Below are 16649 nucleotides of genomic sequence, written 5' to 3'. Positions count from 1 at the left end.
TTTGTCCACATGGGGGTGGTATTGTGCCTCATATTTCATAAAGACGAGAACGGAATATGCGTAAACTGGCATCCGCTCACCATTGACCAATAAGAGAACCGAGCGAGCTCAAGCCACTGGTTGTGAGAGCTAACAAGGTAATGCCCAATGTCATACATGTTGTGATGTATTGTTTTAAGTTCAAGCTATCATGAATTTAAAACATTTTAGTACGTTTTATTTTGTTAATCAATATCGTTCTGATGGGAGAAGTACGCTGACTAAAGAGGCAAGGGTAGTATTTCAAGGTCCTTAGAAAGCCATCTTGCTAACGTTAGCTTACACACTATTTAGCAATAGCAAGGGTGTCCTTTGCGTTTCTCCTTTGAGTGTTTTGTATTGAGTTGAGTTGTACTGATTGATCAAAACCTTTAGCAACCAGTAAACTTTCGATTATAAACGTTTGTACCAGTGGCGTCGTTGTTCTGCATGGTGTTAATACCAAGCACAACATTCCCTAACGAGTTCGCATCAGGCGTTACCGGGATGGCCACCGTAGTTTAATGTACAGTTCACTAAATTCTCATTAATCTGCCATTTTCAAAAGTTATGTGAATTGTATTTCTACTGGTTGAATTGACTGGCGACACCAGTGAAATAACATCAGTCAACGGGTGTGTGGATTTTTATGTTCCAAGAACCATAACTTGTAGTAAATACTCTGCTCTCGAATACATTGTGTTAAATGTCACTTGAAAGTATGTTTATGTATAAAGGTGTTTTCTTATATTTTTGTTTTAACAGGACTTGTCACCATGGGTCACCATTTTGGAGGAATGGCGAAGGTCCGCCACGTGATCACATACAGTCTTTCCCCCTTTGAACAGAGGGCTTTTCCTAACTATTTCTCCAAGGGAATCCCCAATGTGTGGAGACGGATCACAAGCAGCTTCTTCAGAGTAGCTCCCCGTGAGTACTCATATTTGTTGTAAACCCCATGACAAATGCACAGCTGGCCATCTGGACAAATCCAAATCACTTGCTGCTGTAACAGGGTTATTGATATGTTGCCCCTGTGATGTCTGGACACTATTTGCATGAGTGTACAGTATTGGTTTCATGTAATAATAATAAATGGGATTGATATAGTGACACTGACACACGGGTGAATGGAGGGGGGGGGGCGGCTGAGAGAGGACAGTAGAGAAAGATGGGTCTTGAGGCGGGATTGGAAAACTGGGAGGGACTCTGATGTCTTGGGAGAGGGAGTGTGGGGGGGGGGGGGGGGTCTGGGAATATACTGTCTATCTAGAACTTTTACATTTTTTAATCTAAAAATTGAAATGTTATAATTTAATTCATTCTAGTATATATAATTCTAGTCATTTTAATGATATCATTTTTTATTGCATTCATGAACACAAAACTTTCCACCATAGTTTTTAAACCAGTGCCCATTACTTGAGCTGTCAATCTTGCTGCTATTAACAATGCTTTATTTTAAACCTTTTTAAAGGCAATTTGTATGTGTAAAATCAATCTAATTTATATTTTCATACCTTTCATTTAGCAATGGTGTTGATGTACCTGACCTACACCTGGGGTAACAATGTCCATCAGCAGGGCAAGAGAAAGAACCCCGCCGACTACGAGAATGACGAATAAATCTGACACTCTCTCACTCTCTACTGTCAATTCCAGATCTGTATGTCTACCTAATAAAGCCACAAATAATTATATGAAAATGGTTTCATGGATTCTTTGAATTTCGCCTTAATTCTGTTGGTATTTTGTTATTTATGTTGTGTAAATTAGGTCAACAACTGCACAATGAACAATGTATTTAGTTATCCAGGAGCTGTTTTATATCCTTACCCAATACATGTTTCAGTATATTACGTAATGTTCTAGGCTAGGGTTGATGTTATTTATTGGTTAAGTAAATGTCACGATAGGGATCAAATATCAGTTCCTTGCGTGCACTTGCAATACAATGTTCGCAAGCCAAGCTCATTAACAGCGAATCCGGGTACCTTTATGTTGAAATCCGCGGCCCGGAAGTTGGACATGTTTCTGCGGATGGCAAAGAGAGGAGAAATCTCCTTTCCAACGCGCTCTGTGCATTACAACAGCTAACCGGCTTGCCTCTCTACGCAGAAGGCAGCTACATGGAACAAGGGTGGGATAGCCGCTGCTAATTGAGAGAAGCCGTAGCTACTGTCGCGTCTTGCACTTATCACTCATCATTTCCGTTTCAAATACTGTACATTTAATCTACGTTTTGTCAAGATGTCTGTTGTTGGATTTGATGTCGGGTACCTGAGCTGCTTTGTAGCAGTAGCGAGAGCCGGGGGTATTGAAACTGTTGCTAATGAGTACAGCGACCGATGTACACCGTAAGTAATACATTTACCTCATGTTATTCGCCATAGTTTTGTAAATTCGAGGTATATCATTTCTCGTTCATTGTAAAATCTTGATATGATGGAGTCCCTGCGCGGTGGTTCGAGGCTCGCTAGTTAGCCAATCACGCTAGCTGCCTGTAGGGTTTCAACCCAGGAAACGGCACGTGAATCTCGTTGAGCTAATGCTAGCTCAACGAGCTCGACCCTGCCTTTGTCACTTGTAATAAATCTTCAACCACCATGATGACAAACGACACATCCCCTGGTTGCTGTTATAAATGCTTAACGAACGATGTTTAATCATGTTATGGATACCCCTATCCGCATTTGTTACTCAGAATGTGTGAATGAGCGTCCGTTAAGAGGAGGCCTGACGCTGTCAAAATGGACTTTGATGGAGAATGCATGACATTTCCCACTATACCTTGCAACAACAAAGTCCTAATCACTTGAACGAATTCGTGTTAACAATAACGTCTGTTTTTATTCATGATCGTTGCTATATCTTTCCTAGAGCATGTGTTTCTTTTGGACCTCGGAATCGGTCGATTGGCGCAGCAGCAAAAAGCCAGGTATGTTTACGGCTATAGGCGGAAGACTGCATCCCATTCATAGAAGAAAGATGCTATCGTATTGGACAATACATTCTGAACATGTATTAATCTAAATGATTGTTAAACATTTATCCGTAAATGTCTCACACTAAATATTTGTTACTTCTATAGGTGGTTTCAAACTGCAAGAACACGGTCCAAGGTTTCAAGAGGTTTCATGGACGGGCATTCACGGATCCATTTGTCAATCGTCAGAAGTCAAGCCTGGTTTACGACCTTGCACAAATGCCCACAGGGACCACTGGAATCAAAGTAAGACTATAGTTGTAAGCCAATAAAATGTGGATTTCTCTTAATAATACAAAGAAGCTGATGGATATGATCAGTCCATAATTTAATGGATGGAGAGTATAATTCCCTCATAGACCTCTAACTGTAAGGTTGCCTGTTACATAGACATGTTGGCATCATTTGTTGGGATATTATTGTTCAGTTATTTTTTTTTAAATAGCCTTCTGTCACTTGCATTTTTATAAATCAGAATATGGCTGATATGTAAAGACGGTAATCAACAGTCACTGTTGAAAAAATGCTAATACATTCAAACTATTGTGTATTTGTCTGAAGGTGATGTACATGGAGGAGGAGAAGGTGTTCAGCATTGAGCAGGTGACTGCAATGCTGCTGACTAAGCTGAAGGAGACAGCTGAGAGTGCATTGAAGAAACCTGTGGCTGACTGCGTGGTCTCTGTAAGTAGGAATTTCTGTCTATCTACAAAGCAGAACACTGATGCACAGAAACTGTACTTTTAAAATAATACATTTATTTTGTTTAGTGCTTTTCAAAATACTCAGACATACAAAACAAATTGAATCTAAACATTCTAAAATAAGTCATTGCTATTAGCCATGGCTTTTAATCCTGTTTTAGATACAAACGACTCACATACTGGCTATGTTAGTAATACCTCTGTTGTTCTCGCTAGGTCCCATGCTACTACACTGATGCAGAGAGAAGATCGGTAGTAGATGCCGCACAGATTGCTGGCCTCAATTGCTTGAGGCTCATGAATGAGACCACTGCAGGTATGGACACCCTTAATGTGCCACCCCAGGGTATCATGTTATAGTACATCTCAATTGGTTATTCTATTATTTTTCAGTTGAGATATGGATATAATTTGACATATTGTCAATCTTTAATCATTTTATAGTGGCGCTAGCATATGGCATCTACAAACAAGACCTTCCTGCCCCTGAGGAGAAGGCCAGGCTCGTGGTGTTTGTGGACGTGGGTCATTCTGGATACCAGACCTCTGTGTGCGCCTTCAACAAAGGCAAACTCAAGGTTCGTAGAGCATGTAGAAAGCACAGATCATCTCCTCGATCATGTGCTCTCCCTGTTACTAATGGGTTCTCTGGAATAACCACGTAACTACGTTCTGCTGTTTTCCCCCCATGGCTTCTTAGGTCCTTGCTACAGCCTGTGACCCAGAGTTGGGAGGCAAGGACTTTGACGAGGAGCTAGTCAAGCATTTCTGTGAAGAGTTTGCCAAAAAGTACAAGCTGGATGTTCGGTCCAAGCCCAGGGCTTTGGTCAGGCTCTACCAGGAGTGTGAGAAACTGAAGAGGCTGATGAGTGCGAACTCCTCCGATCTGCCGCTGAACATCGAGTGTTTCATGAATGACATCGATGTCTCTGGAAAGATGAACAGGTGGGCCAACCGTATATATTCAACCAAATATGTTTTCTTTCTTTCACTTTATTTGACTTGTCTATAGTATTGTCATTCCAATGGACAAACATAACTGGGTTCATTGAAGCTTAACTTTATGGTTAGTTTGAAGTTACTGTTTTAATACCAAAATGTATTAAAATAGAATCAACGTTGAAATCGGTATTTGTAGTTCACTCAAGTAATAATTACCGTAGGCCAGATTACAATGCAATGCGTACAAACCCACTCTTAACCATCTACCTTTGCCACCTTAGGGGTTCATTTGAAGCAATGTGTGCTGATGTTTTGACCAGAGTAGAGGCTCCCCTGCATGCTCTGTTGGAGAATGCCAGTAAGTAATTTTGTTTTGTGCGTTATGAGCACATATTTAACAATAATATTTAACAATTATTCGCCAAAGGCGTAGTGAATAGCGAGGGGGCTATTCCCCACTAGTCACGGAATGAATAGGTGTTGGTTGCTGAAAGGACTTGCCTGCTGTGGCACATTATCAAATAGCTTTGTCTGGATCATGAGAATTCTGTTTTTTTTATTCATGAGTGCATATCAACTGGACTTTAGAAACCTGACTAAATCTTTGAATTTATCAAGAAACTTGAATTGGTATCACCATGAATCAAAGTGCTATTTGTATAGCACAAATTGTTCTAATTGTTTTTAACATTTCATTTCAACTAACCATTCATATTCTCGTGTGGCCCTCATAGAGTTGAAGAAGGAAGACATCTATGCAGTGGAGATGGTGGGCGGCGCTTCCAGGATCCCATCTATCAAGGAGAGAATCAGCAAGTTCTTTGGGAAGGAGCTGAGCACCACTCTGAATGCAGATGAGGCAGTTGCCAGAGGTTGTGCCCTGCAGGTACATCTCACGGTCAATTGTCAACCTGGTGGCACACACTCAACTGTGTTTACCACACAACTGAAGGTGGCCATGATCTTCTTCCTGTCGTTGTACATATGTTTTCGCTCGTCAGTAAAATACGGTGTGTCCCCTACAGTGTGCAATCCTGTCACCTGCCTTCAAAGTGAGGGAATTCTCAACTACAGATATCGTCCCGTACCCAGTCTCTCTGAAGTGGAACTCTGCTGCAGAGGAGGGGTTGAGGTAACGAGCATTGCAGTGTTTTCTACTCTTTGGGTTGCAGGGTTCTTTTCAGTAAATAATCCATCAAATATCTTGTTCTGTGTTCCAGTGACTGTGAGGTATTCCCAAAGAACCACGCGGCACCTTTCTCTAAGGTATTGACGTTCTACCGGAGAGAGCCCTTCGCCTTGGAGGCGTACTACAACTGCCCCAAAGAGCTTCCCTACCCTGATCCCTCTATTGGTAAACCATTAAAAATATATCATCTGGCTCACTATGCTCGGCACACATGGCAATATTATGTACTTAAGCTGGCTTTACACCTCAAATGAAGACCGTCTGGTGGTGTTCTGCTGTGAATCCCCAACACCACCAGACAGAGGGAGGAGCACTATCAACATCATTTTTGCAAAATGTGTTGACAAGATGATGGAACAATGTTAAAATATAAAAGAAACAAATATTATGAAAACATAATTAGTTATAACCACTAACAGAATCGCTACCAAGTTATGGTACACGGGTAGGCAATTGCTGGACGGTGAACCAGGCTACATGCCAATTCTCAACTGTTTCAGGCAGCCATCTGGTGCCCGCTGTGGCTAAAAACTCAATATTAGCTGCATGCATGGTCACTAATCGGCTTTTGTGACAGTGCCAAGTATACTAAAGCTTCCTAGAGACATCCCGTTGGGTACAGTCTAAAGCTGTTATTTTTGTCTACTTGGATCCGCAGGGCAATTTATGATCCAGAAGGTGGTCCCTCAGGCGTCCGGGGAGAGTTCCAAGGTGAAGGTCAAGGTGAGGGTGAACATTCACGGCATCTTCAGTGTCTCCAGTGCTTCACTGGTGGAGGTCCAGAAGTCTGACGAGACCGAGGAGCCCATGGAGACGGAACAGGCTGAAAAAGATAGCGAGGTAAATGATTATGCTTTCTTTAATTTGTGAAGAAAACAAGTCAACTTTTTCACATTTGAAAATGAGTTTGTATGAATACACCTAATGGTATGAGTTTTTGTAGACCAAAATGCAGACCGATCAGGAGGACCAGAAGACCCAGGCAGAAGGACAGAAAGAGCCTGAGAAGAAGGGCACCCCCGAGGCTGAAGAAATGGAGGTAACAAGCCATGGAGCAAATTGTGTGTGTCTGCTGATTGTAAGGCCTAAGAAATGGTTCAGCTTGGTTTTTTGTTTTCTTCCAAGGTCTGTCAACACCATAACTTTCTTCTGTTTTTATCTTTGTCATTTATACTTTTTTTTTCTATCTACTTCTGTTTCCTCAGACGACCCCAGAAGAGGTCAAAACAGAGAAGAAGTCTGACCAACCTCCACAAGCCAAAAAGCCCAAAGTCAAGACAAAGGTGGTGGAGCTTCCTATTGAGAACAGTCCACAGTGGCAGCTGGCCGACGACATGCTCAACCTGTTTGTAGAAAATGAGGTACATACGTCTCCTACTCTAGTCTTTACTTTCAGATATTGTTAAAAGTTTACATCTAAAAACGGAACCTAATGGAAACGGTTTGTATTTCCCCTACGTTTTGTACAGGGCAAGATGATCATGCAGGACAAGCTGGAGAAGGAGCGGAACGACGCCAAGAATTATGTGGAAGAGTATGTGTACGACATGAGGGACAAGCTCCACGGACTGTTTGAGAAGTTTGTCAGTGAATCTGTGAGTAACACTTTTCAATTTCTCAGATCAAGCAATCATTATCCCATTTGATTTATGACCAAAATGAAGATCTTGTGGGTATGGCTTTTTCTAATAATGTGCCCTTTCATAATTCTGCCCGGAACATCATTTAGGACCGAGATATCCTGTCAATAAAACTGGAGGATACCGAGAACTGGTTGTATGAAGATGGAGAGGACCAACCCAAGCAGGTTTACATCGACAAACTGGCAGAGTTAAAGGTACCATGTCATTCATATATATATATATATATATATATATTTATTATTATTATTATTATTATTATTTATTTATTTATTATTATTATTTTTTTTTCTAACTAGTGATTTGTAAAGGTTTCTGATTTTGTTACTAACTGAATTATACTCTACAGGTACTTGGCCAGCCCATCCGTGAGAGACACATGGAAGCTGAAGAGAGACCAAAAGCGTTCGAGGAGTTGGGCAAACAGGTCCAGCTATACATGAAGGCTGTGGAGGCGTTCAAAACCAAGGTGCAGTGCAAATGATGTCTGACTTTAAATGCTTGTTAAATAATGACTAGTGCTATCACATTTGTAGCCTATCTGACAGCGATTGATGTGTCACAATCAATATGGTCCATCAACATTTGCCCTGTTTTATTCCCACTCTAGGAAGAGCAATACGACCATTTAGATGAGGCAAACGTCAACAAAGTGGACAAGATGACAAGTGAGGCAATGATGTGGATGAACAGCGCTATGAACCAGCAGAGCAAACAGACCCTCACAGTGGACCCTTCTGTCAAAGTCAAAGAGATTCAGGCAAAAACAAGGGTAAGGGTTTAAAGCATAGAAACTTAATGCCATTGTATTAACTAAGACAGACGGTCCTACATTTGGTTACCATAATGTGTTAAAATATCTCCAGGGTAAATGTATCACCTTGTTCATTCCCATAACCCCACACTTTGAATCTATCCTTGCTCTTTAAAGGTTTTATGAGCTTATGCGGCGATTGCCATCGGCAGTCGAGCAAGTTCTGTCTGTGCATGTTTTAATACGTAAATGCTCGTTCCCGCCCCCAGGAGCTGTTCTCTGCTTGTAACCCCATCATGAACAAGCCCAAGCCCAAGGTGGAGCTCCCCAAGGACGACAAGGCGGCCGAGCAGAACGGCCCCGCCAACAACCAGGACAAAGCCCCGGCCGAACCTGCAGACAGCGACTCCTCTGAGAACCCAGCGGGCGCCTCCACAGAAAACAAGCCTGACATGGACCTCGACTGAAGGGGCAGACACACCAGGAACCCCCCACCCCCACCCCTAGCAGTGCCTCAGTCTGAACCATGTCCACTGTTCCTGACCTAGACGTGATTCCCAAAATTCTTTAGACGATCAGATGGAAACAAGATCTTAGTTAATCCAAAAAAAAGTTTCCAAAAAGTTTCAATGATTTGAACAGACCCCATGTAATCCTATTGAATAAAAGGTCAGAGCAGATGTTTCAGATTGAGATACATGTGCGCGTGAGTGTGTGTGTGTGCGCGCGTGTGTCAGCCGGTGCAGTGTATGTACTTCAAGATGCCCACTACAGTCAAAACAGGCAGAATTCTCAGCACATTGACCCAAGCTTCTAAAGGCAGCGTTCTGCTGCCATAGCATGTCCTTTCCTTTCTGCTGGAATAAATTAAAGCCAACTGCAATAAGCCTGTTGATTGACAATGAGCGCTGTACACATAATGGTATTTATTTCTGTTGTGTGCCCTATAAGTGTTCTAGTCTGTGTCACAATATGGTTTTAATAAAGTGATTTGAAAATCATGTGTTTCAGTTTAACGACTCATTTCTTTTCTATTTTTTTTTTTGTTGTCTTTTAAAGGAATAAAAAACGCTTTTTATTTCCAGCTACGTTTCATAACGCATACATAACGAAAAACAGGAAATGGAGCGCCTTCATTGGTTGGCTGATTCAGCTCAGCATCTAGCAGCGGTAGGTCATATGACTTCTAGAGTTCCCCGACTAGCAGCACACGACCAATCGACTGTTTACCATATCTACAACTAGTTTAAATATCCTCCCACGTATTGCCCGTATTAAGTATTAATAGATTGCAGATTTTTTTTTTTTTACCTTTTCTTTCGTTTCCAACAGTTAAGTGGTCACAGGTCAGTCGACATAAACGCGCCGAGCGAGCTTCCTGTCTATGTGTCCCGAGTTCAAAGACCGATTTTTATGAGCCTACATAATTCACATTTCGCTTTGCAGCGACGGACTAGATGGTCGACCTTGGTATAAAAGCACTACTACTATCTCTGCGAGTAAGAAGAAGCCTCGTTGCTCTTATTGTTAAGCACAATGAAACTCATTATTCTTGAAGAATATGACCAGGTTAGTGAGTGGGCTGCAAAATACATAAGAAACAAGATTTTACTCTTCAATCCTGGTCCGGAAAGATATTTCACACTGGGACTTCCAACTGGTAAGCCGATGCTTGAGCAAACAACTAGTTATCAAACTTAAACGGATTTGTTATGGCGAGGACAGAGCCGTTAATGGAGCACATTTATTTTTCTCACTGCTCAGGTGGAACACCACTTGGTTGCTACAAGAAACTGATCGAGTTCTTCAAGAATGGAGAAGTCTCATTCCAGTATGTCAAAACGTTTAACATGGATGAATACGTTGGTAAGTATATCCTAGGAATGGTTAATGATGCATGTGTCTTTTTGATTTGTTGTGCAAACGTATTTCATTGGACATTTCTGAACTTGCCCAGGTCTTCCTAGAGATCACCCGGAAAGCTACCATTCCTTCATGTGGAATAACTTCTTCAAGTACATTGACATAAGAGCAGAAAATGTCCACATTCTGGATGGAAATGCTGCAGATCTTCCCTCAGAGTGCCAGGCCTTTGAGAAGAAGATTCAAAATGCTGGGGGAATAGAACTCTTTGTTGGAGGTAAGAACAATTTCTGTATTTCTGAACATAATATGTGAACAACCTGACATGTTATTTCATTCATTTGTTATTTTACTCAACTTTACATTGTCAAACCATACAATGTAAAGTTCAACACTGAGAATCACACTTTTTCAGGTATTGGACCCGATGGTCACATTGCCTTCAATGAGCCCGGTTCTAGCCTGGTTTCGCGGACCAGAGTGAAAACCCTGGCGATGGACACCATCCAGGCTAACGCTCGATTCTTTGACGGGGATCTGTCGAAGGTGCCCACGATGGCTCTGACAGTGGGAGTAGGCACTGTGATGGAGGCAAAGGAGGTTTGACGTCTCCCTTTCACCTATTTAATGTGTTAATGTTTTGCTGTGCTATTCTTTGTTTGTAACATTGTGTGCAAGCTGCCTCATCTCCAATTTTGAAATCTCTGTTCAGGTCATGATTCTCATTACTGGTGGACACAAGGCCTTTGCTTTGTACAAAGCTATAGAGGAGGGCGTTAACCACATGTGGACAGTATCTGCATTCCAGCAGCACCCACAGACCCTTTTTGTGTGTGACGAAGACGCCACTCTGGAACTAAGGGTCAAAACTGTAAAATACTTTAAAGGTAATATTGAATTTCCATGTATAGGTACTCTACAGTAGGCTATCGTTTAATGACTGATCTACATTTTTACTGGCAATGGGGATACGTATTCATATATTTGTTCACAAGGTTGAATTAATTTAGTCCTGCGCTGTATCAATGCGTACAAAACTTAGCAGACATTGGGCATCATGTCGTTGTTTGTTTTAATACAAGTCAACAGAACGTCTTTCAGAACCCCAACCTGAGCCAAATGCCCTCTTGTGTTCATGCACTTAGGGATGATGCACGTGCACAACAGGCTGGTGGATCCACTTCCTGCTACCCTGAAGAGAAACTGAACTTCTGCTATGGGCCAAGGCCTATTTGAATGTACTGTGTTCAACACTCCACTTAATTACCCATACATATCATATGTCACAGTCGTTTTCTTTTTGTACTGTAGGAATTTGGAATGTGTTCTTTTTTTTTGAAAGCAGGTTTTTTTTTATTTTATATAATACTTGAGGTTGTTTAGTGCAAATCTAAGTAAACATGGAACTTTTTAACAATAAAAACATTTAATCAAAACTTGTTGTTGTTGTTGTTGTTATTATTATTATTATTATTATTATTATTATTATTATGTATGGGACTGGCTATTTGCTCACGAGGAGGCTCCTCCAGCCAGTCCGTGTGGGTCACGTGACGCGTGGTGGAACAACAGACCTAGCTGTCAGCAGTCGGTTGTGTGAAGATGGCCGACTTATGCTAGCGATCTAAATCTTAGCTTCATCGTCATCCAGGATAATCTAACACATCTCATCTACTTATAGTGGACATTTTCCACTGTTGTTTTAATCATTAAGAATGGCAGAACAGAACAGCAACGTGCGGTATCAAGAGGTAGGCCTCGTTTTGTATGGACTGATCTCAACAATTATCTGGCTAATAAGTTAGCTAGGGTTAACAGTCAGTGGAAAACGGAACTAGGCAAATGTTTATGGGTGGGCCAGAGTTGGGTTTACACGTGTTTATAGCGAAGCAATTCCGACATTCGTATGGTTTTAAATGTCACTTTTTTACAAATGCAACATCCTAGTTAGCTAGGAGGTATTTTCAGCTCGGACTAACTAGGTGAGCTTAATTCTTTTGGCGACGGTAGATTTTGCTTCGCATGTTATTCACTAGCCATGCGTTACATTCACTAGCAACGCGATACATATACGAGCCATTAGTTCCATACCCACGCGTTACATATAGCCTATAGTCTGAAGGGATTTGATCTTATTATCCTGTGTGTGTTGGTAACGTAACACCCATGATGTCATGTGACGTTACATGGTTGGAGATGTAACACCCATGATGTAATGTCACTGAATATCTGATGGTGTATGCGAATGTAACACCCATGATGTCATGTCACTGAATGTATGATTGTGTATGTGAATGAACACCCATGATCTACTGTCGAGCAACTAGAGGTACCACACTAGAGGCTTACAGTACAACTGGGTAACAATTAAATCTCAGGCGTGTCTTCTGGATGTCTCAAAGGTTGATGTCCACAATCACTTTGGCTACCTTATCTGATTACTATTTACTTTATCTTAGTTCGATTTATGTGACATCATAGGTTTATGTGTCAACATAAACATTTTTTTGGGGGGTGTTGAGTCAGACTAGCGATTTGAGGAAATGCTCCTTACCACATTTATCTTGCACATGCTGACTAAGGTAGTGTACTATTTTTATTTCGGCCTGCTTACTATAGCTCTCCCATCGTATCATATACTTGAAGTCAGGTGTGCCAATGTTGATTGTGATGGATGTCTTGTGTCAGCTGGTAAATGAAGAGGAGCCAGCCCAGGCTTCACAGGAGGCCCCCACCCAGGATGCTCCTCCGCCCTACAGCAGCGTAGCTGCAGCGAATGCAGGTAAGAAGGAGCCTCCCAAGTCATCTCACTATCCGGTGAATCAGAACTCTAATAATCTAATGGTCTAACAATCTACTCTAATGGTCTTACTGGTAAACAGAACCCTTGAAGGTGCAGTTGCAAGTATAACTACATTATGTGCAAAACCTCATAAATCATAGATGCAATAGTCTTTTGCAGTTAAAATTTCCAAACCCTAAATTGCAGTATTTGTTCTATCTTTCTAATGCAGTTTTTTCTGTGATCCCAAGTACAGAAATAGACAAATGGGGCCACATTATTATTTTTTTAAACTGAAAAAAACATTTTAATAAAAAATGACTTAACCCATTTGCTTTTAGCTATCCTGCCCTGTTATTGTCATCTGCATTTACCTCCATTTACTTTTGGCCTCCTCAGCCTTCTTTGACTACAAAGATGAGGGAGGAAGCTTCCCAAATCCCCCGTCTTACAATGTCGCCACCACACTGCCCTCCTACGACGAAGCAGAGAGAACCAAAGTAGAGTCTGCAATCCCATTGGTTGCTGGCAGAGTGACGGTACCCCAACCTCCTATCTAAATAACACTTTGACATTTATCTCTTGGTTGTACATATCAAATGTCTGTAAATGGAGGCCATGCTGATACAACAAATGCTAATCATCATTATTGTGGAAGTTTATTGTTTTGAAAGGTTTGAAAGTTGAATAATGATTAATTCGATTTTGATAGCGCCTTTCATCGGGGCGTAAGACGCATGACATGTGGGAGTCAGAACAAGAACAAAAACGATGCGGGTTGAAGCTGAACTAGGATTGTGTTGTGCTTGGTGGTGCAGGAGGACGACTTTGTGGCCAGGGATGAATTTGAAGATGCGGACCAGCTGCGAATAGGAAACGATGGCATCTTCATGCTCACTTTCTTCAGTAAGAACCTCTGTAGCAACGTCTTTCTGCTACCGTCTACCGTTATAGACAGCTAGTACTTCAGTACTAACCATTTGAATATTCAAAAGTTTATAGTAGCTTGATAGCAAAGCTAGTCAAATAGGTGTTTAAACCACTGTGTTTGGAATCAACATGCTCTTATTTTCTCCCTCCTCCAGTGGCATTCTTGTTCAACTGGATTGGCTTCTTCCTGTCGTTCTGCTTGACCACATCAGCAGCGGGCCGATACGGGGCCATCTCTGGATTCGGCCTGTCCCTCATCAAATGGGTTCTGATCGTGAGGGTAGGACAACTTTAGCTTCAGTCCTGCCTACTATATCACAGCAGAATTTCTGGGGAGAGACGGCACAGAGCCCTGGCTCGATACCTGAAACCGAGAGGGCGGAGCTGAGTGAGCTGAGTCTGCAATCATACTGTACATATCACTGACTCCCCTACCTGTCAGAATTAGGAAAGAGTTTGTTTGCAAACATGCTCTCTCTTGAGTTCAATCCCCTGGACACCCAGATGGTTATTAAATAATTATGTAACAGTTTATGGGACCTTTTTTTTCTTATCATGATTGGTGTGTCAACTTTATTGTTTGGCATCAAACAAGCGAAGACTGTTTATGGCTCTGTGGACTAACCAGTTTGTATTACTTTGTTTCAGTTCTCCACCTATTTCCCGGGCTACTTCAACGAGCAGTACTGGCTGTGGTGGGTTTTCCTGGCCCTGGGTGAGTTAATCAGCACTTTTCAACAATGCATGCACACTTCCTTTTCAAAGTCTAATACTGTGAAACTGCAAAATGAAACTTGCCAACTTGGTTTTTCTTTTGTTTAAGGCTTCATGCTCTTCATCAGAGGGTTTGTAAACTACTCCAGAGTGCGCAAGCTGGCGGACCCTGCCTACGCCACTCTGCCTCGGACACGAGTGCTCTTTATTTACTAGAGGTAGGACACAATGTCACCATCCACACACAATGTAATGATTACCCACCAAACCCCTGATAGAATCTTGCACCACATCTTGATAATGATGCTGTATCACTCAGCTGTCCAGCTCTGAAATGGCGGCCTTCCATACCTGAATGTATCGTTTCTCGTTCTCGTCCAATTCTTGATCCCACAGAACGTTTCGGACAAGTGGACGCGGAAGAGTTCTCACTCGACCGACGGTGAAAACACCAGACTGAAGCGGCTTCTCCACAGGATGAGGTCGGGGATGGAAACAAACTCAACAAAATCAAAACGACAAAAAAATAATCCTGAATCCTGACACTTGTTTTTGTTTGAAATATATTGATGGTAATTTGTAACAGTATTAGTCTTTCTATGTAGTCCGTAGTGGCTTATGTTAAGTGCTTTCACATATACATCTGTAACATATTGATTAATGCCTTATATTGTTTTGATGGTAGTGTACTAGCATGCATTAGCCCCTTCAAGTCAATAGGGAAGAGTCTTCTGTTGGTGATACGACTAGGAGCCCACTGGCATTTTGAACTGGCAACACTTGTTTTGAAGACTTGTGATGAGCATGCAGAACACATTGTAAATTCCCCCTCATGATTACTTGGTGTGATGATTATACTGTGTTTTTATAATGCAACATTCACCTAAGAGACAAGGTAGGACCATGCTGTAAATTTCAGTTGATTCAATTCACTGACCTTTTTTTTGGCTTTAAACAATATTGCAGTTAAGTCTATAGAGGGCAGTATTAGCATTTGCTTTTGTAATCACAGTACTGAAATGGGCATCCACATCCATGCTAGTAATGTTCTATTTGATGAAGTTGTTAGTGTAATGGCGCAAACACACATTCACTCACACAGAAGTAACTTTAATTTAATTTTGCCTATTAGGCAAATGCTTTGTGTAATCCCTGTGATTTAAGGTGGTTGTTCTGGTATTTGTTAACATAAAACAACAAACATGTTCACAAATCAAGCAACCATAGGCATCCAAGCAAGAGAACCAAGAGTGACACATCTTGTAACAATTGCATTGAGCAAGAAGGGAGCCACAGACTTAAAGGGTGGGTGTGAGGGCCTTGTTCTCTAGGCTACTAATATGACCTATGCCCATGCTGCATCCAAAATAATTTAATATCTGAATTCATTTAGCATGTAATTCATTGCTATTGGGCTCAGCTGCTCCATTATATATTTGATGTAGATGTTTTATTCAGGAGTGATGAACCTTTCAAAAATCATAACTTTTATTTGGCCCAGATTCTGATGCATTTCTGGGTTGAGATTAACTTTGAGGATAATGCATTATTTCAAGAGAAAGTGTATATATATTTTTGTTCAGTTAAATTTTTTAGCGAGTTGCTTATGGTGCAATTTAGAAATGTAGTAGGTGTCAAAACCCTGCTATCAAAGAATGTTGAATGCAGGTGCACTTTAGACATCAATAAAACCCAGGGTGTGCTATACTTCATTGTAGTCTATATACACATAAACGGGTGACTTATTTCATGTTTGTTAAACACAATCATACTCATCCTCTGTGGTTACAGTGAATAGGTGTCTCCTTATTGGCTCACGTGGAGTACTGCTTCAATGATTCGAATAGGGAACCAGGACATGCAGCACTTTTAGTTCAGTAGGTCCTCACATACAATGTTAAATATCTATGGAAAAAGTGTCGGACCATGAGAATGAACAAAACCGGCTTGTTTGTGTAATGTAGAGCTGCTTTGGGTTTTATTGTTCTGATATGTTTTAAAATATGATTAAAAAGCTTCATGTCAGCTGAATGTCTTTGATGTTGGCTGGTGTTCTTCATACTGAGCCCAGGTCAAATAGCAGGTACCATGAGCACTTGATGGTCAGAAGGATATGGTCACACTCGT

The 16649-nt window shown here is 41.3% G+C and overlaps 4 protein-coding genes across 4 annotated transcripts; all 4 read left to right on the top strand.

The window, feature by feature from the left end:
* Positions 1-73: 73 nt before the first annotated feature.
* On the top strand, positions 74-1712 carry uqcrq (ubiquinol-cytochrome c reductase, complex III subunit VII). Its single transcript, XM_084469828.1, has 3 exons — positions 74-137; positions 784-948; positions 1550-1712. Exons 2-3 carry the CDS (start codon positions 795-797, stop codon positions 1642-1644), a joined length of 249 nt encoding a protein of 82 aa, XP_084325954.1. The 5' UTR covers positions 74-137; positions 784-794; the 3' UTR covers positions 1645-1712.
* A 365-nt stretch (positions 1713-2077) lies between these two features.
* On the top strand, positions 2078-9234 carry hspa4b (heat shock protein 4b). The gene is made up of 19 exons (XM_084469026.1): positions 2078-2375; positions 2899-2956; positions 3110-3250; positions 3566-3688; positions 3925-4024; positions 4153-4286; positions 4409-4653; positions 4932-5008; positions 5385-5536; positions 5676-5782; positions 5871-6004; positions 6498-6679; positions 6783-6878; positions 7045-7200; positions 7309-7434; positions 7569-7676; positions 7829-7948; positions 8090-8251; positions 8503-9234. Exons 1-19 carry the CDS (start codon positions 2269-2271, stop codon positions 8698-8700), a joined length of 2526 nt encoding a protein of 841 aa, XP_084325152.1. The 5' UTR covers positions 2078-2268; the 3' UTR covers positions 8701-9234.
* Positions 9235-9440: 206 nt separating this feature from the next.
* gnpda1 (glucosamine-6-phosphate deaminase 1) lies at positions 9441-11518 on the top strand. Its single transcript, XM_084468992.1, has 6 exons — positions 9441-9893; positions 9998-10099; positions 10191-10373; positions 10512-10696; positions 10809-10983; positions 11242-11518. The coding sequence occupies exons 1-6, from the start codon at positions 9770-9772 to the stop codon at positions 11301-11303; spliced, it is 831 nt and encodes a 276-aa protein (XP_084325118.1). The 5' UTR covers positions 9441-9769; the 3' UTR covers positions 11304-11518.
* Positions 11519-11675: 157 nt separating this feature from the next.
* On the top strand, positions 11676-16553 carry LOC311344625 (NEDD4 family-interacting protein 1-like). The gene is made up of 8 exons (XM_084468979.1): positions 11676-11847; positions 12785-12878; positions 13278-13417; positions 13697-13784; positions 13964-14088; positions 14457-14523; positions 14632-14740; positions 14919-16553. The coding sequence occupies exons 1-7, from the start codon at positions 11812-11814 to the stop codon at positions 14736-14738; spliced, it is 657 nt and encodes a 218-aa protein (XP_084325105.1). The 5' UTR covers positions 11676-11811; the 3' UTR covers positions 14739-14740; positions 14919-16553.
* The last annotated feature ends 96 nt before the right edge of the window (positions 16554-16649 follow it).

This window comes from Micromesistius poutassou (assembly GCF_964030765.1).
Source record: "Micromesistius poutassou genome assembly, chromosome: 6".
Classification (NCBI taxonomy): domain Eukaryota; kingdom Metazoa; phylum Chordata; class Actinopteri; order Gadiformes; family Gadidae; genus Micromesistius; species Micromesistius poutassou.
The sequence above is the reverse complement of the archived record's forward strand: the minus strand, read 5'-3'. Positions and strand labels throughout refer to the sequence as shown.

Excerpts from the sequence above, each read along its gene's own strand:
- uqcrq (XM_084469828.1), top strand. The coding sequence starts at position 795 with ATGGGTCACCATTTTGGAGGAATGGCGAAGGTCCGCCACGTGATCACA. Across the intron at positions 949-1,549 it reads CTTCTTCAGAGTAGCTCCCC|CAATGGTGTTGATGTACCTG; the intron begins GTGAGTACTCAT and ends CCTTTCATTTAG.
- hspa4b (XM_084469026.1), top strand. The coding sequence starts at position 2,269 with ATGTCTGTTGTTGGATTTGATGTCGGGTACCTGAGCTGCTTTGTAGCA. Across the intron at positions 4,025-4,152 it reads CATGAATGAGACCACTGCAG|TGGCGCTAGCATATGGCATC; the intron begins GTATGGACACCC and ends ATCATTTTATAG. Across the intron at positions 7,435-7,568 it reads AGAAGTTTGTCAGTGAATCT|GACCGAGATATCCTGTCAAT; the intron begins GTGAGTAACACT and ends AACATCATTTAG.
- gnpda1 (XM_084468992.1), top strand. The coding sequence starts at position 9,770 with ATGAAACTCATTATTCTTGAAGAATATGACCAGGTTAGTGAGTGGGCT. Across the intron at positions 9,894-9,997 it reads CACACTGGGACTTCCAACTG|GTGGAACACCACTTGGTTGC; the intron begins GTAAGCCGATGC and ends CTCACTGCTCAG. Across the intron at positions 10,100-10,190 it reads TAACATGGATGAATACGTTG|GTCTTCCTAGAGATCACCCG; the intron begins GTAAGTATATCC and ends GAACTTGCCCAG.
- LOC311344625 (XM_084468979.1), top strand. The coding sequence starts at position 11,812 with ATGGCAGAACAGAACAGCAACGTGCGGTATCAAGAG. Across the intron at positions 13,785-13,963 it reads CTTCATGCTCACTTTCTTCA|TGGCATTCTTGTTCAACTGG; the intron begins GTAAGAACCTCT and ends TCCCTCCTCCAG. Across the intron at positions 14,089-14,456 it reads AATGGGTTCTGATCGTGAGG|TTCTCCACCTATTTCCCGGG; the intron begins GTAGGACAACTT and ends ACTTTGTTTCAG.